The sequence below is a fragment of the Phalacrocorax aristotelis genome, chromosome 2 (genome assembly GCF_949628215.1).
Source record: "Phalacrocorax aristotelis chromosome 2, bGulAri2.1, whole genome shotgun sequence".
NCBI lineage: Eukaryota > Metazoa > Chordata > Aves > Suliformes > Phalacrocoracidae > Phalacrocorax > Phalacrocorax aristotelis.
This window is the reverse complement of record NC_134277.1, coordinates 111,687,909-111,711,312: the sequence shown is the minus strand read 5'-3', so window position 1 is coordinate 111,711,312 and position 23,404 is coordinate 111,687,909. Positions and strand designations below refer to the sequence as shown.

General features: G+C 42.6%; 1 protein-coding gene across 7 annotated transcripts in view; it reads right to left on the bottom strand.

Annotated features, from left to right (window-relative positions):
- Positions 1 to 23,404, bottom strand: part of PPP4R1 (protein phosphatase 4 regulatory subunit 1) — a 91,101-nt gene that overhangs the window by 61,136 nt on the left and 6,561 nt on the right. Inside the window, exons 1-3 of one of the 7 annotated variants that reach the window (XM_075084674.1) lie at positions 7,553 to 7,767; positions 7,206 to 7,250; positions 6,582 to 6,722 (exon numbers count right to left, since the gene is read on the bottom strand). Coding sequence is in view for 3 of the 7 variants with exons in the window: in XM_075084671.1 (XP_074940772.1) it covers positions 6,997 to 7,078 (82 nt within the window). In the remaining 4 variants the exon portion in view is untranslated. Of the gene's footprint in view, positions 1 to 6,581; positions 6,723 to 6,996; positions 7,106 to 7,205; positions 7,251 to 7,552; positions 7,840 to 23,404 lie in introns of those variants that run through there. The other 6 variants (XM_075084676.1, XM_075084672.1, XM_075084673.1 and 3 more) reach the window with 6 other exon arrangements.

Below are 23,404 nucleotides of genomic sequence, written 5' to 3'. Positions count from 1 at the left end.
ACTGGTCTATACAGGAGAAGATTGAGCAGTGCAGAACGCAGTGGATTCACTCTTAGAAAAAGTAAGTACATTCATGGATGTTAATTTCAATGTTATTTAAAATAGAGTTTCCTCTACTAAAATGTACATGCAAGCAAACTTGCACAAACAAGTATCCCTACAGACCAATCAAGCTATTTCTCCTGCAGGCTAGTGAGGAAGGAAAAGGTGGTCTCTCTTCTATTCAAATATTTGGGAGCTGTTCAGGCACTATGGCAACAAGACAAAAAAATACCTAAGCAGTTTTGTTTATCAGAGAAAAATACTCCAACAGTCTGCATTATTGCTCATATAGAATGTCACTTGTATGCATTAACATATTTAGCTTTTATGGAAATTGTATCTCAGAATAATGCGTATTTATTGTACTATTTGCCTTTCATTTTTCTTTACCTTTAAAAAGAATTAAAAAAAACAACCACAAAGCCAGTACTCTCAACTCTCGGTGCAGTAGTTCTGCTGTCACAAATGAACACCCTTCACAAACATATTTTGACACTTTGCTTAACCTATACATTGGACGAGATTTTAACACCCTATTGCCAGAAAGAACCACAGTGTCCCACCCAAAACAAGAAAAAGCCACATAATTTTTCTTATGCTATACCTTCTAAAGCAGACAGAGAAGCCCCGATGTTCCACGTTCCTTTAGGGGCAGCTGTCCCAGCCTCACTCTTCCAAAGACAGAGTTGTTAACACCAGCTCTCAAAGCAGAAGCTATCCTTTCATCCAGTTCTGCTACTGTTGCAAGTCATCTCTTGCAGCTACTACTCTTACAATGAAAACTTCCTGCCCACACAGAGGGAAAGCCTTAGCAGCAAAAGACACACACAGGAAAGAGAGGCATTTTATCTTCAACACACTGCAGTCTGCCACCTCCACGATAGGTCAGCAGTCAGAAACAACTGCACAAACACCAAGGCTTCTGTATCTTAAGCTTAAGACTTTGAAAATTTCCATCTCCTTCCTGTCTCATTCATGCCTTCCCATTTTTGGGTTTTTCCTCTAAGTGGAAGAGAAAGGAAGATGGAGAACACCCTAGGAGATAAATCAGGAGACAGAGAAAAAAAAGTCCTTATTTAAGGATTCCTGTCAGAGCTAGGTTAACAGTTGGACTTGTTGATTTTAAGTCTTTTCCAACCTCAATGATTCTGTGATAAGGAGTGGCTGGTGAAAAGCACATTTCCACATCAGAAGCAATGCTACTGGCCTTGGTAAGCTGAAAGCCTAGAGAATTACCTCTTCTTCAATCCTCTGCTAGGTGTAATGGAGAGAACATGCAGCTGCATGAGGAAGGTTCATTAGCCAGTATCAAATCAAGCACAACCCTTTCCTCACATCATCTCCTTCTCTCTAAGATTCTAAGAGGCTGCTCAAGAAAAAGGCACTAACCATTACCCACCTGAGACCGCTAAAATCAGAATTGCCTGGGGACACAGCCATCCACCTGAGTCTCCCAGTTTCTCTAAGGGTCAATCACCACATTAAAAGACAAAAATGAACCGAAGAGTCAGGAGAATTAAAACCTGATCTCCAGGGGTAACAACAGACTTAACAAGTATGCTTCATTAACATTAAAACACAGTTATTAGATTCCCAACTGAACAGAATCTCAGTCACACCAGTGAACGAAAACAGAAAGTCTGCCATTAGTTTCTGTTATTTTTTGCAACACAGACATTAAAGACTGCAGACTACTGAAATGCCAACCCAGTAACTCAAACTATCTCAGCACTCTCTCACCAGAGCGAAGTCTCTGATGGGACCAAAAGGTCAGTATTGCAACATGGCATTTGAACATTATGTTGGAAATTTAGCTATACTCAAAGCTAGGATTAAGTCTAAGAAGTGACCTGACTTGCAGTCTATACATAACAGCTAAAAGCATAATAAAATCTACTAATTCTTGTTCTGTGGTAAAGGAACAAAGGAACCACAAGAGAAAAGCTTCTGATATTAATATGTAGAGTTGCCGGAAAGGTAAGGTGAATTTTAACATACTGAATGCATGCTATCCCAGCATAATTCACTGCAAGGGAATAAGAACTACAACACAGCATCAAGCTGTGATTGTGATTTGACACCACAGGGAAACACAGGCCAGTTTTATTTTAAAACAAACAAACAATTAAGTCCTCCCCAACCCCCCAGCTCCCCCCCAAAAAACCCCAACCTTTTAAGTATTATGAGAAAAGAAAAAAATTAAATTGAAATTAGCTTTTATTTAGGAAAAGACTTGTGTGCCACCCGAAGTCTAATACAATAATTTAATTGAAAGCGTTCAACCAGCACAAGCTCACTGCTAATACCAGATGATTTGCTGATCACCTGGAACAAGAACACACCATCAAAGATAAACCTGCTTTTGACACCTGCAGCTGCCCAGAGAGTATTTTCTTCAGCTCAGCTAGAGAAGCCTGCTGGGAGGAGGGGCTAGAAAGACCTGTCTTCCCTTTCCAATCAATGAAAAAGAACTCCATACTAAAACCAGAGGTATATTAGAACTACTTTATTTTTTTAAACCTTAGAACTGTTTAATCCACTGGTAAAATCCAACCAGTAAAGCTAGAGTTGTTAATTGTAAAAACAATTTTACTGTTAATTTTTAAATCTATCTTATTGTTAAACGCTTTTGCTAAAGAAGTTTACACAGGTGTATATAATATCTATAAAAACTCATTTAACAGTTCTAAACTAGAACTGTCTAAACTATGCTTAGATATTAAATACTACTTTCTGCATTTTTAATTTAAAAATCTGAACACTAAGTGTACAGAAAAAGGTAACTTATCACTCACCATTTTTCAACAAGATAAAAGGTAAAGCTTCAGAATCTGAATGTTAAGCTACCACCAAAGCACATACACAGTACATCCAACTATCAAAAGTCCAAACGTTGTATGTAAATGCAGATGCCAGGTATCAATAATAAACATTTTTTTAAAAAAAAGCCACAAATACAAAATAGTATTAAAACCAGTTATTAGAGCAAAAATTCTTTTCTCTCCTGATATAAATCACAATTAAAATCCCAAGTTAAATAAAGCTATCCTCTTTCACAGTCTGACTTCTAATTACAGATGGCTCTATTTTTCAGAATACACATCCTGTGCACATCAAGGGGCAGAGAGAAGTCAGCATCACTGTACGCTTGATTTCATCTATCTGTACTGATCAGTTCAATCTTCAGAAACATCTGGGGGCAAAGCAGGTGTGGAACACAAACTACCTAGGAAGACTCATAAAGAACATTTTATTTATCATCAGAAATATATAATTCTACCGTGGTTTTCAACCATTTTTGTTGCTTATTTTCTTTTCTGTTCTATACTTAGCTTCTACAGTTACATTACTATTTTGATTTTGTATGCACAAAAAAAATCTGAACAAGCGCCAAATTTTCCCTGACTTCTTTTCATATGCTGTGCAAGATTTTAGACAAAAGATCAAGGAAGCCAATAGTCCAAGTAGCGATATGGGTACCTGTCCAGCTGACACTGAACCACTGCTTAATTTTGCCACCTTATAGCGGCCAGATGGGATGGGGAGTCTTCTGCAGGTTTCCACTTTGAATTTTCACCCTGTTGCCTTTAGGGTGGGGTTTTTTAGCCTTAATGGATGTCATGCAAGGATTCTTGTTCGGTTTACCTTCACATACATGAAATGCAATGCGTTATGTTACTTATTTGGGGTGTTAAAGTCAATAACAAAGTCACATTTCACAATAAGAACTTATATTTAGGAACTAAATTTCTTTTATAACCTCCTGTATGTTTAGCCAGAATACATTCATAGATTTTTTTTTTCCCCTCCTTCAAACTACCAAACAAGGGGAAGTAACTGGCTAAATAGGGGAGAACCAAAAATTATTTATTTATTTATTATCATAGCCTCTGACATCAGTACCCTTACAGAAGCAAAATATTAGCTAAAATGAAAGTACTGAAATATCAAGTGCCAAGCTATGTAGCTACTTAAAGCAATCATCTCTATAATGTACCATCAGGTGTAAAGTGTGCATTCACGGGGAGGGCGGAAATCAGAGCTTTCCAGTGGTTACCAAGCAACCAAGAGCAGAAAATAATGTGAAGCTTTCAAAATAGAAATGCAAACCAAAGCTGAAATTAATTATTTAAAGGTCAATCCAGCTGGTTTATCAACCACTCTCTAAAAGCCTTTCTTATAAAAGCTCCTGTTTAATCTCTGACCCCTTAAACAAATGGCAATTTTTAAATAGATGCCTTCTACAGCATATATTCTAAACATCTCCCATTACTCCAAAAGCAGATTTACTACTCTCTGTTGAAATCTAGGAACGTTTCATTTAACCTAATTATTTATCAAGTTCTCTTCGGAAAAAAGGTAAAGTTTCTTTTACAAGCAACTCATAAAATGGTACTCCAAAGATATAATAATTTAGTGTTTCATATTTCAGGTTAATTAGCATCCAATGAGTTGGCACAATGAGCAGAGGCACGAACTGTACAGTTGTACAGGTTGTTGATTAAACTCCAACTTTCCAGAAAAATACATAATTCCAGAGACCTTAAAGCCAACAATCATAAAACAGCTGTTCTTAACCCTGCACATCTAAAAAGATATACAGATGCTTGGTTCATTACTTTTAGCAGCAACTGTGCACTGTTTGCTCGACTCCAGGACTTTCTTCTACTGCTTTAAAACATGACAAATAAAAAGGTATCTAGTCGTCACCTTAATGATTCTTTCATTTACTTTTGTAATTTATTGTATTATAAAATGGTGAATCACATTGTATATTGTCCTTATAAAAAAAGGCAAAACAATTTTGTGATTCAGACTCAAACCTAGACTCACTGATGAGGTACAAAGGAACACCTAATTTAAAGTGTCCAAAACCATATGCCTAATCAGAGACCAAGCTTCCAATGTCCAATTCAGATCTATACACATGCCTCTAACCTTAATCACTCCTGGTTTCTCCAGCGTGCCTCATAGATGTTTTGTTATTGCTTGATACCAGATCAATTGAAAGCCCAAAAGATCTACTGAAAACTACAGTCCACTTTTCAAAATAGCCAAACAATTGATCCCATCTCAGCCTTGTCTTATAATTCATATTATTTTAATTTTACCTAACTTCTCCTTCTAAATTACACTACCAGGACTACAGGTACGCCCACACACTTTTTTCCTTATTTGTCCTTAACTATAGCTTAGCACATTTTAACAGCAAGACTGCAGCTGGCAGAATCACACATGCATAAAAGCTGCCAGCACTTCCAGTTTTCTCACAGTTGCATCACTACTTCAGAATTACACCTCTAAACCACTGCCTAACTCTACAGCTCCAAAGATCTGTAAATATTTCAAATATTTACAGTAGAGAGGTACTGCAGGTTGGGGTTAAGGCTTGGCACAGCCAGGCAAAAATTGCAGCTTTGTCTTTTTTGACATGGTCTGTTTCACATGTGCAAGGGTGAAATGTAATTCCAAATAATGCATCAACTGGGAATGCTTTCATAAATTGCAAAAGACCTGTCGTACATGGGTACAAACCAGTTATTTCGAAGAAATACCACTGCACAAGAAACAGCGCTTTGACTAGATATGTACAGTCTCCCTGGTCTGTATTATTTTTCTTTAGCTCAAACCCACCTCACAAGAACAAAACCACATAAAATCTAGAACCATGAAAGACATCACATGACTGAACTACATCCAGACAGCACACATTGATTCATACAGATTCCTGTTTTTCCTCTTAAAATAATATGTGTAAGTATTGAGCTATTCACTTTTATCTACTTCCATCAAAACCTCAGTAATTTTTAATGAGGTTTCAAATTTTTAGATTCCCATGGCTCCTGCCTGAAGGATGCTCTCATCTGGATTGAGCCTATCTCTACGCATATATTATGTTTTTAAAGACAAGACCATAACATTCAAACCATCACCAGAAACCCACAGTTCAGGAGCATCTCTCCAATGACTACACTCATATCTTACTTCAACTCATGAAAAGAAAAATTAAAATCTAAGGGGATATTTAAGACCACAGCTTTAAAAAGAAAAAGTGTGTCACTTCTGAGAAAGTCCTCTTGTAATCACACAAACTTTTCAAACACCTATGTTTTCAATCTGAATTTCAAGCAAGTGGAATTAAAAAAATAAATAAAGCCTTAGAGAAAGGCTCCCTCTTTGTGCAAGGCAACGCACAGTAAAAGCCTTTTAAACGTCAGATCACAAAACTGAAAAAGATGTAAAACACAGTTAAATTCTGAAAAATTAAAAATTACAATCCCCTAAAAAATGTAAGACACAAAATGAAAGCTTTTTCTCCTGCAGCTGAGTCCTGGTGAGCGGATCACTGTGCAGACTGCACGCCAGACAAAATACCTTCAGACAGCAACAAGGGTCCGTGCACCCACAGCAGACTGCGAGGCAGACGCCTGCCTTACCAGCTGCCTCCGCCTCCATTTTCACTTTCCGCCCAAAATTTATCCTCCTCTGCTTCCAAGAAGCTCCCTCGGTATTGACATTACCAACAGATGCCTTCTCACCTGAGTAACATTTTACAGTCTGCCCAGCCAGGCTTCATACCCCTGAGTTAGTAATTTTGCACCAGAGCCACATTCTGCAATTTGCACCCTGACATTAACTCTTTTCCACACATCTCTCCAGCAGGGTCAGGAAGAGGGGGCCTGAGGGGGGGAGGGAGGGATGGGGGGGAACACAAAACAAAAAAAATATAAAAATATACAGATATAAAAGGAACGAGCAACCCACACGCTGCAGCCTCCTCCGACCCGGCAGGTTTCTCCTCCCCGGGGACGTCCCCCCGTCCCCGGGCCATGAGGGGACGGCTCCCCTCGGCGGCCCCGCAGGCTGCCACACCTCCCGGCGGGGCGGCCTGCCTCCCGCCCGCCCTTGGCGGCCGTTAACAGAACCCCCGCGCGCTTCCCGCGGCCAACGCGCCCCGCCGCGCGCCGCCGCCGCTCCCCCGCGGGAAAGCCCGGCGGAGCCCGGCCTGTCCCACGCGCGCCCGGGTGTGTGTCATGTACACCGGGAAGCGCGGAGCACGACCTCCCCACCTCCCACAATGCACCGTGGGCGCTCCCCCACGGAAGCCACTTCCTAGCCCGCAAGCCGCCCCGCGCCGCCGCCGGCCCCCCGGCCCCACTCACATCCGTCGATCTCCTCCTGCAGGTCCTCCTGGAGCAGCGACAGATCTGTGGGAGACACACCATGTGCCAACGCGCCCGGCCCGCCGCCCAACCCACGCCACGCGTGACCCGGCCTACCCACCCGTGGGGCCGCCCCCCCCGGCTCCCGCCGCACCCCGGTGCGCCCCCGACCCGACCCCACCCCGCGGCCCCCCACGCTCCGAGGCGGACAGCAGTGGGAAGCGCTTCCGAAGCCGGGGCGGGGGAGAAGAGAAGGAGGGATGGGGGGGGGCTGGGGGGGAAGAGGAGGGCTGGCGCCTCACCGGGGAGGCGGCGTGTGCGGGAAGGGGGAGGGGGGTGCTACCTACCCGCCATCTTGCTGCAGCCCCCGCGGGGCGCCGGGCTACATTTAACCCGCGGCCGAGCGACGAAGGGGGCGGCGGCGCAGGTAGCGGGAGGGGGCAGGCCCCGCGCGGTCCGGGCCCGGCGGCGTCTCCCCACGTCCCCGGGAGAGTCGCGGAGAGAGGCGGGAGGGCGGAGGAAGGCGGGAGGAGGGGTCTGGGCCGGACACGCTGCCCCCGCCTCCGCCCGGCGGAGCTGTGCTCACTCCCTCGCTCGCAGGGCGGCCGCACCTCCCCGCCCCTCGCTCTGACTCACTCCTGGAGCCGCCCGGCCTGGCCCTGCCCGCGGGGGGCGAGGCCGGTAGCCGGAGGGCACGGTCCCACGCCCCGGCCCGCTCACCTGGCCTCGCCGCTCCCCCCTCCCTTCCCCGCCCTGCCCCGCCGCCATCTCGGGGCTGGGGCTCCTCCCGCCGCGGGGCTGAGGCAGAGCCCCACCCTGCAGAGCCCCGCTTGGGTGTCGCGGGGCCGTACAGGTCCTCCTCACCCCGGGCTGCGTGGGGTGGCTTCCACGGGAAGGGGGGAGGCAGGGGGGCCGCAGAAGTCCTTCGGCTTCAGGCGAGGAGCCCACAGCTTCGGGAGCTGTGGGGTCACCTGGAGAGAAGGATCCCCACCCACGAGCACCCTCCCCGCATGAACTGCCAGGCTTTGGCAGTGGGGAGCCTGTGGCTTAAAAACACGAGATGCTCCCTGTTTTGCTGCTGTGCCTTCTAACTTTTGTTTTAAAAATACGCAATTTAGTTGCACGTATATGCAAAGTTATCCCTCGTTTTCTGCGTTTGTTGGCTGTACCTTATGGTCAGTGCTGACGGTTGTTGTCATTTTAACTGTTTTGATGGATTTTCCACTATAAATTGGAAGATTAAAAGTGTCAGATAAAACAAATGCTCTAATTAGTCAATACCCAGAGCACCCGATAAAGGAAAGGACCATTACCGGTGCAATCTGGGGGTCTTATCTGTGTCTTCCACAGATAATTTTCCCCTCAGTAATAATTGATTAAATTGTTAACACACAGAAAAGCAAAATAAGTTATTTTTGCTCAGTTTCTCAAAAAAAGATGCAGTTTCAGTAGTTCTGGTTTTTAATTGAATGTTTGACTGCATGCCTTGTAAGTTGATTTTTAACATCATATGGTTGGTTTTATTTTGTAAATTGGACAAGGATTAAATCCTTATAGTTATCCATTCTCTTTGCAGCAGTGGCTGAAAATGTGTAATCTTTTAAAATGCATACATCCCTTTCCTTACAGTCCTATAGAACAAGCTCTGCCCTGTTTCATACCGGTTCAAGCTTTAGATGAGTCACTAGGGCCTACTGGATACTGATTATCCAGTACTTGCTTTCATTCATATTTATAACCTCAAAATCTGAGTAAATCAAATAAATTCACCACGACTAACATATAAACCATGCTGTTCTCTGCCGGTGTAACTTAAGAGGAGATTCAGAGGAAATGTTTGACATCACAAATCTCTGGAAATGCTGGATGTAATAGCAACAGACCCAGAGCAGAAAAATAAAGTGTACTTGAAGATCCCATTTTTATTATCTCTATTACTGCAACTTATTTCCAGGAAGTTATTTCCTTCACCACAATCAAGGCCCACTTTTTCTTCCTCTGAATACAATAGCAACAGTCTGAAATGCAATGTGATTTGCTTTATCAAAAGAATTGAGGGGTGTGGTTCCTTTTTCCAGCTCTTTAGGAAGAGGCACTAACACGCACTAACCATGGATTACTGGGGTCTGAGAGCGTCAAAGATACCTTGACCATTATTATTATCATCAGAATGAGAAATGGAACTTAATGAGATATGTCTACAACAACTGGGTTTATAATTTGGAATGCACCAGAACTACTGCTCTTACAAGTGCATTAATAGTGTTAATTATCATCAGTTAGTTATTGCCTCATAGGTAATGGTCTCTAGAGTATTTAGGATTTTTTTTATTTCTATGTACATATTTGTTTAAAGAAAGGAAGTAAAATTTATGCAATAAAACAAGGTAAAATTATGATTGCAAGAGATCATACTTAACATAAATTTATATAAATGAATTTGGGATCTTCCTATGTGCATGTGATCTTCTTAAGTGGTGGTTAGTTCTTTCCCTGTAGGCAGGACTGTGTGGGATTTAAATAGCACAGATAACAAGGATCATTGTGATTTAGCCTTGCAAGACAAATTATAATTGTTCGGGAATTGCAATTTTTTTTGTTACGTATTACCCATAGAACATCAGACTGTGTACCTCCGACGCAAGTTGGTCCCAGCACCATCACTGACAGCCATGGGGAAAGGTCTTTTCCTCTGAGAGTAGAAACTCTGTGGCAAAACCTTTGGCTCATACAGTAACACACACAGAGGGCAAAAAAATAATTTAAAAAGAAATTATTTGGCTTTGTGCCAACATACAATGCAAAATCTCACTTAATGAATATGTAATCAGATATTTCTAAACTTCTTGGCCTCAGTAAATCCCCAGATACTCCTTAAGGGCCTGATCCAAAGTTCAAGTTGATGGCAAGATTCCCTGCCACTGGTCACGAGCAAGGCAGACAGAGACTCTGAAAGTGTAGGACAGACGCTGACTCTTTCAAACAACGTGATAAACTGTAATTCTAAAATAACATACCTAATTATGAAAGAAAATTTTCGTAACAGACTTGTTTTATTAGACAAGACATGTTAAGGAGCAAGCAATATAGCACCTGCCAAACTGTTCTAGCAGGTTTTGTGCTGGAGTTCTCATAGTCAATTTGAGTACCCTTACAGGCACCGGGAAGAAAAAACCTAAGAAATAGATAAATGCATGTCTGTACTCTCTATCTCATGGCAAAACACACTACAAAGGGTGGAAGCCAAGGCTATGGATGGAAGGATAGAAATGGAAGACTCCTTGGCAAGATCCTTTGCATGTGATAAAAGACACCTACCTACATGATGTACCTCAAAAAAGTCCATAGCAATCAGCAAGACATTCTAGTATTTGCATAAATCACTACATAAATCCTTTCAAACCTACACAAGTGACCAAGTTAGGCGCAAGATACCCAACATCCATCTAGACATATTTGCTACATGTTATTCTCTAGTTGGATTAATGACATTTCTTCAGTCCAAACCACTCCGGGTATGAGGACCTCAGGCTCAAAAAGCCTGCAGCCCCAAGAACTCACCCATATTATCTTATTATTAGCATATTATTATTTATTTTCTCTTATTTGCTGTGAAGAAGCAAGTCTGATGAGACAACAATGCCAGCTTTCAATGTCCACGTATTAACTAGCTTTGCATTTCTCCCAGGCTACCCTTCGTGTGTGGGAAGAGCTTCCCATAAATAAATGCGCAGCCATCTCGCTATCCTCCTTCAGATTCCTCTGCAAAAGCCTCTTTTCCTGTAAAGCCTACCAGAAAATCTATCGGAGTTAGACTGCTGGTGCACCCAGGCAACTGCTTATCCTCTTGAGTAATACTGACTCATGGTTTTCTTGTCCACCCCCAGTATTCTGTCTGCACGCATATGTTGTGCTTTATGGTTAAACTAGATACTCTTTGCTTTTTAGACCAGCTTTTTGTTCTTTATAGAGTGCTTAGCCAAAATTGTCCCATGACTAAATATATGGATTGGGATACAAATACACACGTAAGCACAGGGGTACCTATAGTACGTATAGATAGGCATGAAAACCTGAGGGCTGAAGCCTGGGACACAGTCGATTTGCATTTGAAAATATAGTAAAGCATTTATAATAAAAAGAGGTGCTTCTCATAAAACCTTTCCTGTCCTCTCCTTTTACTTTTCCTTCCTTCTCTCTTTCCCTTCCCTATTCCTGTTCTTTTTTTCCACCTCCAATAAAAATATTGGAGGTTTTTTTTGATACATCTCTTGTGGTTGTGAAAGTTCTTGACTGTGCACCACTCAGTTTTATTTAATCTTCCCTGTTTCCTGGGTGAGAGCTTGAGCTGATGACTATCTGTGAACCTTAACATCAGAGTCCAGCTGCCACTTCTCCCAGCGAGGGCCTCCCAGGAGTATTATAAACACATTAGTATGCCAGCCATGAATAAATTAACACCTAAATTCGCTGACAAAGAGCTTGGTTAATACAAAGTTAAATTTGCCTTGTGGGTTCCTCATGTCATTCCAGGACAGCAACAAATTCAGTGGCAAGTTCAAGCAATGATCAAACCTCTGAAAACTAGGAAATACCCACCTGAGGTACATCCTGATGCAACATTAAGGCTGCACCTGGAGCTCGCAATGCCTCTTGGCATTAATTTGCTAGCAAATCTCTTGCACCAATGGCACGAAAATGGTAGCTGTGTGTGCAAAAGGAAGAGGCATGTAAGTCAGGAGACAAGTCTTGATGCCTCATTTTGCAGTTAAAGCCACAAGCAGTGGTGGTATCCCCAACTCCTTTGGCTACAGACACTGCATGAGGGTGGTCTGTGGGTGTCTTTATAGCAGGCAAGTGAAAGTCTATGTCTGTATCTGATCCTATAGGTGCTCAAGCTCACTGTTAAAGAGGACAAATAATTAATGTATCAGAGGCTGTTTCAGGAACCTGGGTCTCAGGGTTTGAGTGCAGTGTACACACAGGATACCTTGTTTAGTAGCACTCCCCTGGAGACAGGTTTTCCTTTGAGAGCTGTGCTACAGGTCTGAGATGCTCTGTTTCAGGAATCATGTGTCATGCATATGTATGCTACAGGAAGACTGAATCACTGATCAAACAAGGCAGAGTTCAGGTTGTACCGACGTACCTTAGCTCTGGGTTTCCTGGTTCTCAGAGGTTTGTGTCTCACTGGCTTACTGGTAGGAAACAAGACTGGGCTATTCCAAGAGATTACAGCAACCATATATAAGTGCAGCTGGGATACTATTGTAGTAGATGCCAATATCCCCCAACCCTTCATCCTAGATCTCTAAATAATTTTGAAAGGAAATAAATGTCACTATTCTTGTCTTACAGGTAAAGAAACAGAACAAAAGAAGCAAAGTGTTGTGCCTGATACTGCTTGAGACCTGAGATGGAAAACAGTGAATAAAGTAAAACATACCCCCAAAAATCTTCTGTGCTAGTTTTTGTTATCTGATGCCATTACATATATGACAAGTAGCAATCTAGTGTGTGGTTCCTAATGAGCCAGCTCTGAGTTGTATGCCAGGCCAGACCTTGCCTCCCTGTTCGACTTGCCCTTGAGTCAGCCAGGCTTTCCAGCCTTTCCTCAGCCCACGCAATCTCTCTTCCCCACCCGACCAGTCCCTACCTGGCAATACCTAACCTGACTTTCAGATGAATATATTTGCATTTATTCACTCCTTCATTTCCTGGTCTACTGAGTTTAAATTTGCAATTATCTAGGTCTGCTTAGATATTGGCACATACAATCAGCTCACACTCTTCATCTGAATCAGAGTCATTCAGATCTCAGAACACATCTCAGAGGGACAAATGGGACTGAATCACCACTACCACCAAACCTGCTTTTCCTTTTGGTGGTTGTTCTCCAACATCAGTTTCACATCCTTCCAGCTGGTCCCTTCCTATGATCCTTTCTTTTCTTACTACAGAACCAGCTCTCCCCACCCTCCTGCTCCTCCACCCTGAACTCCTCTCAGCAAGCTGCTGGGTACAGCTCTTTTAATTCTGATTTCATCAACAGTTTTTGAACATTCTTACTGTTTTCTTATACTCACATTGCATTTTTCCAAAGTAAAATAGAAACAAAACCCAAATCCTGGCAGAAGTGGAGTCTGGCACCCTTTCTGCAGACCTTTTTCAGATTTGAACTGGGTTTAGGTCAGGTTCGAGAGTGACACTGTTTCACAACCAATGTGAATACTAGCTGGCTGGAAGTCTTCTTGGCCACCCTATTCAGCCAAGAACAATGTAATCCATTTAGTCAGGGAGAATTGGGTACATGCCTATGCAGGCAGCTAAGCTCTTTTTTTGCTGATCTGAAGGGTAGTAGGTGCCAGTGGGATGCACGTCAGGAGAATGATTGCTTTGGGACATGGCTTGTTATCCTGGTCTGTGCAATTCCTAGGATCTGTCAATCCTAAAAAATGTGAGGGGTAGAGAAGTCAAGGGGTTACATCCTAATAACTCTTTGTTTAGATAACCCTGGCTCTTGTAGGAAGCACACTGAATTTCAGGGTCAGTTACACACATGTGTTTTAGACCTTTGGAGGAGTCAGTCTTTAGATGCGTGCATTTGTACAGTCATTTGAGGGCAGATGTGAACTCATCCTGCTTGTGCTCCAACTCAGTCAGCAACTGTGTAATTACAGTTCATGTAGCACTGAGCCCAGACAGACATATGGATAGACAGTGTCATGACATTTGGAAACCAGTCAAATATATGCAAAATATAGCAGAGGTCTATTCACTGAAGAAATAATTGAAATCAAAATTCTTGTTCCTCTAAAAGTGGAGGTTGAGATTATTCTAAAACACTCAATATTTATCTGATTTACAGTGTTAGAAAATTATCTACAGACTATGAGCAAGGACAGAGGAAACAAGCACCAAAAAGCTACCCAAAGTAAGAAGGAGAACTGAGTGATGGTTTCTACACAGAACTTTTCAGCCATTGAACTGGGAGGGAATCCAAAGAATTGAAGTGCTTTATCTGAAATAAATGTACACAAAACTAGAGGGCATAAAACCATAAAACCCCATCTATAATCTCTGAGGAAGATGGTGATACAGTATGAGTTATGAAACCTGACAATATATAGGGCCAGATGGTTTGTAATAGCAAGTATCAAAAGTTTAAAGAGCTGTCTGGTCAAAAAAAATAGTTCCTTTGTTTAATTAAATTACCTAAGATGTGAAAGGGCAATTATAGCCCTAAAGCAATTCCTAGCTAGGCTCATTGTCTCAATAATTTCCAGATGAACTTTGCTCACTTGATATACAAATGACCATTTAATATTTTTTTTATCCTAGTGCAGGGCTGGGACCACTGGGTGCCCAGTTGTGGCACAAATGTAAGCTGTAATATTTTTTAACTATGGGAACAGTTAAAGGGTGTCAGGTATATTAAGAAGCTTTACACTACTGCATTGCAACTTATTCTTGGATTTGAGCACTGGCAACATTTCAGGTTCAAAGGTTTTTGTTTAAAATGAGATTTAATGTACGTAGACTGTAGAGTTGCCAATAATATCTTGAACTGGGTGTGTTTTATTGGGTGATTCATAAAGAAAGTCAGACAAAGTATCCACAGTGGTATTGGAATGTGGGTGGGATCAAAGTAATGATTTAGTGGAATATGTTTGTCAAACACAGCATACAGGAAATCTTCTTTCTGAATAGAGATGGATTTAGCCCATGAGAACCTCAGTGTATTTCCAAGTGTCATTTATTCCAGTGAACCCCAGCAAAAATATCAAAGTAAAACGAGAAAGCTGAATCGTTCACCTTCAGATATTCCATTGGCAATGAGACTACAGTCAGACCTGGTGGGAGTAAAGGGCAGGAAAATGAATAAAATTAATTAAAATAACATTGATTTAAAGGGATGCTGCCTGCAGTTCCAGCACAGAAAAAAATTCTATCTGTTCTCTAACAGGGTGGCTGCAACATTTTTATTTAAATACTCTTTTGCTATTAATGGAGCATCCATAAGCCTGCTGAGCTGGGTTTGTTGTGATTGTACATTTGCATGCATATACCTCACTCTCTCTGCACTCTTCCTGTTCACATCTCTTTCCAGGCAGCATTTTGAAAACCACAGCGTTGATTTTGTTTCTGAGACTAAGGAGCCACTCGTACTGAGAACAAGGAGCTCTAACACTGGGAAACTGAGCCTTGCTTAGAGGGTTTCATACTGGTGTGAGTGAGAATGTTGTCCTGAGTTCAATTATCAAAAAGCAAGCTGTTACATTTATAAAACATCTGTTTAAATATATTAATTTCTATTTGGCTCCTGATTGAGAACTATGTCTGTCTTTCTTCATACTGCTTGCTAAACAGGAAGAACAGAGTAGTCTTCCCTTATCCCTGCTCTCTCCACTTTGATGCACTCAGAGGGTGTGGCCACCTTGGAAGCCTGGCCACGCTTTCCCTCAGCCCTGTGGGGCTGAGGGATATTGTGGTCCAATCAGCAGATGACCTCCACTTTTGTGCATACCCAGAGGATGGTGTGGCACGTGCTTTGCAGTGTACATGCACTGTACATCAGGGAGCCAGAGAAGACAGGCTTTCTCATTGTCTTAACAGTACCAGTGCCATTTTTCAATGCCTCAGTATGGTTCAGTGGCTAAATGATATTATACTGGTCCTAACTGCTTACTTGGCAAAATCTATGCATTTGTGAGGTAGGACAGCTTACTGGAATAAAAGGAAAACTAGCAAAAGGAAGGCTATGGATACCCTGTTTCACGAGGAAGAGTTTTATGGAGGAGAGGGAGCTTGCAAGGCTCATTGTCCTACAAAACAGGGGCAGAATGGGACAAGGTGAACTCTCATGCTAACAGCTGCTAAAAGAAAGACTGTAGCTCTGAGCCTAGTGCTGGAAAGGATTAAGTAGGCTGGCTAACTTGGCTTTAAACTGAAGGACCTGGGGGTGGGATCTGTTGCGAAAATGCTTACACCAGCACGTCCAACGGGGGAGTAAGTCAGGCCAAGCAGTGTGGTGATAAAGGTTCCATAGCTGTCTCCCAGAGTTGAAACAGAAGAGTAATCACCTCAAGTGTATGTACAGAAATGCACACAGTCTAGGTAACAAACAGGAGGAACTGGAGCTCTGTGCCCACTCAGAAGGGTATGACATCATAGGAGTGACTGAAACATGGTGGGACACCTCAAATGACTGGGGGATCACAATGGATGGTTACAGGCTCTTTCATAAGGACAGGCAGGGTAGAAGAGATGGAGGAGTTGCACTTTACATTAAGGAAAACCTTGAATGTATCGAGGTCAACTGTGGTGATTGCGACTGCTTTGTCGAATGCCTCTGGGTTAAAGTCAAAGGGGTCATCTCCAAGCAGACCTCACAGTGGGCATCTGCTATCAATCTACCTAACCACAATGATGATGCTGATGAAGCGATACTTGTGGCACTAAAGCAAGCTTCTGGCCAAGAGAGCCTGATTCTGATGGGTGACTTCAACTACCCAGACATCTGCTGGAAGAACAATACGGCAGCTCACATGTCATCCACCAAGTTCCTGGAATGCATAGAGGACTGTTTCCTGATACAAATGTTAGATGTGCCAACCAGGAATGAAGCACTGCTGGACTTGCTATTCACAAACCGAGAAAACCTGCTTTGTAATATCTCGGTTAGTGATAGCCTTGGCTGCAGTGACCACAATATTGTGGAGTTCAGGATCCTGCTGAGTGTGCTGAAGATCATCTCTAAGACAAGGATTCTGGATTTTAGAAGAGCAAACTTCAGTTCACTCAGGGCTCAGTTGGGAGGGATTCGATGGGAAGCTTCCTTGGAAGACAAAGGAGCTAGTAAGTGCTGGGAGTTCTTCAAGAACTCTCTATTGGAAGCACACCAGTTTATCCCCTACAAAAGAAAGGGAAGTAAGCAGAGCAAGAGGCCCCCATGGCTCAACCATGACCTCCTGGGTCTACTCAAATCCAAAAGGGAAGCATACCTGAGATGGAGAAGTGGAGGATTACTCATCGAGAGCTACAAGAGCATTGCCAGAGCATGCAGAGATGCAGTTAGAAAAGCAAAAGCCCAGCTCAAATTGAAACTGGCTGTAGACATGAAAAAAATAACAGGAAAGGTTTCTTCAAACATGTCAACCACAAGCAGAAGAAGAAGGAAAAATAGGCCCACTGTTAAATGGAAAAGGAGAGTCAATCACCAATGATGCTGAAAAGGCAGAGGTCCTCAAAACCTTCTTCACCTCTGTCTTTACCAACACTGTCGGGTCCCAGGTTTTGGGACCTAAATTGCCGGTTGATCCAAACACCGACCCACCATCAGTGAAGGAAGAGTTAGTACATGAATTATTACAGGAGCTTGACCCCTACAAATCAATGGGCCCTGACGCCATCCACCCGAGGGTGTTGAGAGAGCTGGCTGACATCATTGCAAGGCCACTCTCCATAATCTTCTAGAAGTCATGGAGAACAGGGGATGTCCCAGAGGACTGGAGGAAGGCAAATGTTACCCCTATCTACAAGAAAGACTTGAGGGGGGATCTGGGTAACTATAGGCCCATCAGCCTTACTTCAATCCCTGGGAAAGTTATAGAACGAATCCTCCTGGGGACCATCACAAGTCAAATGAAGCACGTGATTGGGAAAAGCCAACATGGCTTCACTAAAGGCAGATCATGCTTGACAAACCTGGTGGCCTTCTATGACAAAGTGACTTGCCTGGTTGACATAGGGTGGGCGGTGGACATTGTCTACCTGGACTTCTCCAAGGCCTTTGATACGGTCCCCCATAGTCTCCTCCTGGAGAAATTAATGCGTTATGGCCTAGGCAAGTGGTCTGTGCAGTGGGTGGGGAACTGGCTGACAGGCCACACCCAAAGGGTGGTGGTAAATAGCTCTTTTCCAAGTGGCAACCTGTCACAAGCGGGGTCCCCCTGGGATCAATATGGGGCCCAATGTTATTCAACATCTTTAAAAGTGATCTGGATAACGGCATCAAGTGTAGCCTGATGAAGTTTGCTGATGACACCAAGTTGTGTGGGGAAGTAGACACTTCAGAAGAGAGAGCTGCTTTGCAGGAAGATCTGGATAGGCTGGAAGAGTGGGCCAGCAAGAACCTTATGAAGTTCAACAAGGAGAAATGTAAGATCATGCACGTGGGAAAACATAATCCGGGAGTGCAGCACAGCCTGGGGTCCACCTGACTGGAGAGCAGCTCTGTGGAAAGGGACCTGGGGGTCCTGGTGGACAGAAAGCTCAACATGAGCAAAGAGTGTGCTGCTGCAGCCAAGAAGACCAACAGGATACTGGGTTGCATCAAAAAGGGCATCACCAGCAGAGATAAAGAAGTCATTATCCTTATCCTGCTCTACTCAGCACTTTTCAGGCCACACCTGGGGTACTGTGTACAGTTCTGGTCCCCGCTATACAGAAAGGATGTGGACAGGCTGGAAGGGGTCCAGAGAAGGGCCACCAAGATGACCAAAGGACTGGGAAGCCTGCCATGTGAGGATAGGCTGGGAGAACTGGGTTTGTTCAACCTTGAGAAAAGGAGGCTTAGAGGGGATCTCATCACCATGTACCAGTACTTAAGGGGTAGCTACAAAGAAGATGGAGACTCCCTTTTTACAAGGAGTCACGTGAAGAGGACAAGGAGGGATGGACACAAGTTGCTCTTGGGGAGATTCTGATTGGACACAAGAGGAAAATTTTTCACAGTGGGGACAGTCACCCATTGGAATAATCTCCTCAGGGAAGTGGTTGACTCGGCCACGTTGGACATCTTCAAGAGTCATCTGGACAGGGTGCTGGGCCATCTTGTCTAGCCTGTGCTCTTCCTAGAAAGGTTGGACTAGATGATCCCTGAGGTCCCTTCCAACCTGTGATTCTGTGATTCTATGATTCTGCGAAGTATAGGAAACAGCACAGATATAATGTTTTCAGAGGGCTTTCTACCTTTGAAAGGCAGTATGCTCTTTTTCAAGACTTGTGGATAAAGAATTAATATTCCACAGGTGCTATTTAGCTCTTAAAATTCCCTGTCATCTGTGTTTTTTTAAGGGTATGAATGCTATTAACCCATAGGTTAATGGATCAGCTTTAAATAATATATTATTACATCCTTTCTCTCAAATGTACTTTAAGATTTAAGTTAGATTAAATATACAGGGAAGATTTTAGTTTGTAATTTGCCTCAGCAAGACATAGATTAATTAGAAGGCTGTGCTTGCTGTGGTGTCCTACATCTACCCATTAAAAGTTAATCTTTAGAGTTCTTAAAATTATCAGGGAACAAATCTTCAGGATATTAGGAACTCGAGAATAAAGGAAAAGTTCTTTCTCTTGGAAAGCTCTAGTTTACATGCATTACTTATCTCATGATGCCTTTTGGTAAGCAAACAGAAATGCATGCAGTGTACAGCATGCCAGAGCAAGTTAGAGGAGAGGCAGTGAAAATTTGGCTTATCTTGAAAAACACAAGCTGTTAGAGCAATTTTGTTTCTTTGATCCAGCCATAGAGCTTTCATAAAGATAGAGTTGGGAGCCGCATGTCTTGCTTTAAGATAGGCTTTATCCTCAAAAATCTCTGCATCCTTTTTTCTTCCACATTTCGTTCCTTAGATGCCACTAGCAAAGCATATGTACATTGAGCCTGATTACTTGCCTATTTTACTTCTTCCCTTGGGCTAGATAAACAAACCAACCAGCCCTCAATTTGAGCTTATTTTTGGGTGACCGGTCCAAAAATAGGTGTAGAATAGGTGTCCCCTCAAAGGGATGTTTATGTTCTCACTCCTCTGTTGGAATAAATAAGACTTCATGAGCTTGCTATTGCTGTGGGATGACACAGCCAGGCAGCTCTGCATTTAGATAGAAGTCTTTGAACTCACCTGGTGTCGTTTACCTTCCCTTCCTGCAGGATAGAGCCAACTGGGAGTTCAATTTTTCCCCATCCTCCGTGCAGAACACTTGGGACCCAGCTCCCCAAATCCTCCATTATATCCAGACATCTGATTTCCTTACTTTCCAGGTTGCTGTTTGTTTTGCAGCCACAAGCAAGCGCTATGACCTAGGTCACCCAGATGCCCAACTGCTCCCATTCTCTATGTAGGAGCCAAAGGAGATAGTCCCAGGGAGGTGGAGGTCATCTGAGCTTTTTCAGAAGAGGGATTACAGTCAGGACACATGCCCAGAAATTCAGTGAACGGTAGCAGCTCTAATAAAGTCCAAATTGTTCACAGGCTAAGCTCCTCCCTTGCGATGGCTGCTTGAACACCTGGACCAGGGGGCTGGGGACCACATCTCCATTCCAGCCACCTGTCTTAATGAAAGGATTTATTTGGCTTCAATAGGACTATTCTTGAACTTGGACTTCAACTCAGAGTTGAAGAGTTCAACCAAGAGATTTATTTTTTTTAATATGTCCTAACACCAAAATGAGACTTTTGACTCTTTCTGGGTTTTGACTGAATGATATTTTGTCTCTGTCAGAGCATCAGATTTAATTATTTTCTAATCCATTTTATCACCATCCTGATATCATTAGAAGATTATGACTGTGATAGCTTCTCACTAAGGCTGTCCTGCAGATAGATCTTCACTTTGCTGACTCCATTACTGCAGATAACTAGTGCCAGTTCTCTTTAAACTATACCTTCACAACTGACCTTTCCAACTATTGCTCTATTATTTTTATTCTCATCAGTTCTTAAAACTTTTCTAACTCTGAAGGTGAGAGATGTGATTTGCTGATCTACCTGCTACTTGGTGAAGGTATGGCTGCATACCCTTAGAAAGCATGCTTAGTATAGAACTTTGCTTGGCATTTAACTGCCCTAAAAATAACATTTAGAGCCTCCTAGTGTATTCCAGGATCTTTGGACCTGATGCACCGATCACCATTCAATAATCTTTAAGAAAACCACGAGAAATAACTGAAGGGGAGGTTAAAAAATCTGGACAGATAAAATACGCTGCATTGTGCATATTTTCAATTTCTGCTCTTCAGGATAGTCTCTTAGCTATTAGTTATGTCAGGGTAATCAGCATCTGTTGGTGCACTCAGGGCCCTGACAAGTTATTGCTTATTTGAAGAGATTACTATATTATTTCTCCTCATTAGAAAAATAAAGCTGTTGATCAAGAGGTGCATTCTTTTCCCTCTTGTAGATTATTTTATTACTAAATATTCAAAAACCTACAAAACAAAACATATAGACTTCTCACTTTTAGGTTTGAACAAACTCAGATTATCTGTTTTGGAGGCAAATTCTGAAGTCCATAAACAGGCAGTACTACCACTGATGTACACAGAAATTGGAATAAATAATATCTTTCTGAAAAAAAAATACAGACTTCATAACAGCGATAATTATAGTTTGTGTTGTCAAAACTTTGCAAAACTGCAGGTTTCTTTAAGGATTAATTTGTCCTCATAAAGGACATAGACGCAAAAGGGGATTTGGAGTTTACATCAAACATCCTCCACATTTTGGGACTGTTTAGACTGGTGGAGGGAAGAGGAGAGGTCACACTCCCAAACTCAGACTTAAACCCATTCAAACACAAAAATTTTATACATAGCAGAAACAAGGGGGAAAAAAAAGCTAGGAACTCTATCTTTCATGCTGTGGGACATATTTTTGATTGATAAGAATTTCTTGATCCAATTTTTCTCCCTCAGATTTCTTTCTCAGATTGTTTTCCTGTTTACTGTTTGGACTGCGAAGAACCATCTCACTGTTAAACCTAAACAAATGAATCAACTTTAGCCCATAAGATAAGTCTCCTCAGTCACCATCTGGCTTATGACTGATTTTTAATTTCTTCTTTTCAGTTGCCTCATGATTGTTTATAATGAACACCCACTTCCACTGATGCAGACAAAAAGATAGGAGTGACACCACAAGCTGGCTACCCTACTCACCAGCTAACCTACTGTAAGGCCAGGATGGATAGATGCATTTTCATTTGAAAAATTTCATTTGAGGCTGTTTGGAAGATCCCTGTTTGGGTCTTCTGTAACCACAGGAAGCACCTACCAATGTGCATTCACTGCCTGAGGATTTAATGAGAAAAATCAATGTGAAGTTCAAACATTCTCTGGCTGGCAGCACATACACACTGGGCATGTTTTAGACAAACCTGATGCCCACTTGGCAGGACAAATTTCTGACAGTATAAGAGCCCTGTTATCTCTCCTTGGCAATATGTACAATAGGAGCCTGCTTGCTTGACAATAAAATGTTGGCATTAATGTAATACTCTTTTCATAGTTTACAAGGCTAAGCTTAATTAAAAGGAGAATTGTGGATGCCCTCCTTTCATTTGGTAGTAAACACAGACTCCTTCACCCCATACAAAGCTAATGCTGGTAAACTGAGCAAAGTTAACCACTAGATACTAGGCTATTCTGTATGAGAATAGTGTACTGTGGAATATACTGCTAGAAGGAAACAGGGTTACTATTCAGTAAATTCAGTTGTAATTTATAATGAGACCCTGACTGAGCTGCTCTTGCAGTGAGCTGGAAGGCAAGAAGGTATGGCTGTCCTGCTGCAAAGCCTCCCTGCATTTGGAAAGGCTTTGAGCCTGAAGTAGAGATCCCTCTCTCTGGTTATTGCTCCAATCAGACAACTTCTAGTTGGGTGAAGCTGCTTTTCAGGCAGTAAGTAGCAGGTATCAGCTATATCAGAAGCATGAAAAGAATGGAGCAAACCAGTGTTGGCACCACAGAAAGCAAATTGAGACTGTTCATGTCACCTCCATGGAGTCACTCACAATAATCACCACACTGTCTTTTCAAACTGTGCTAAAAATTGGCAGTCTGAGGAGAGGACCTGCAAAACGAAACATGCTACAATAGCTACAGACACTACCAAATTGCAATCTTGAATGCCCAGAGCCAGTAAGCCCCCTGTTTTGAACTGTGCCTTGGTACATGAAATCACAACAACATTTTTCTTGGATTGCTGTTTACACTGCAAACACATGCATGCTCAGGCGTGCTCAGGCAAGTAACAAACGATAGGACAAGAGGAAATGGCCTCAAGTTGCACCAGGAGAGGTTTAGACTGGATATTAGGAAAAATGGCTTTGCTAATAGGGCTGTCAAGCATTGGAACAGGCCACCCAGGGAAGTGGTTGAGTCACCATCCCTGGCAGTATTTAAAATGCATGTA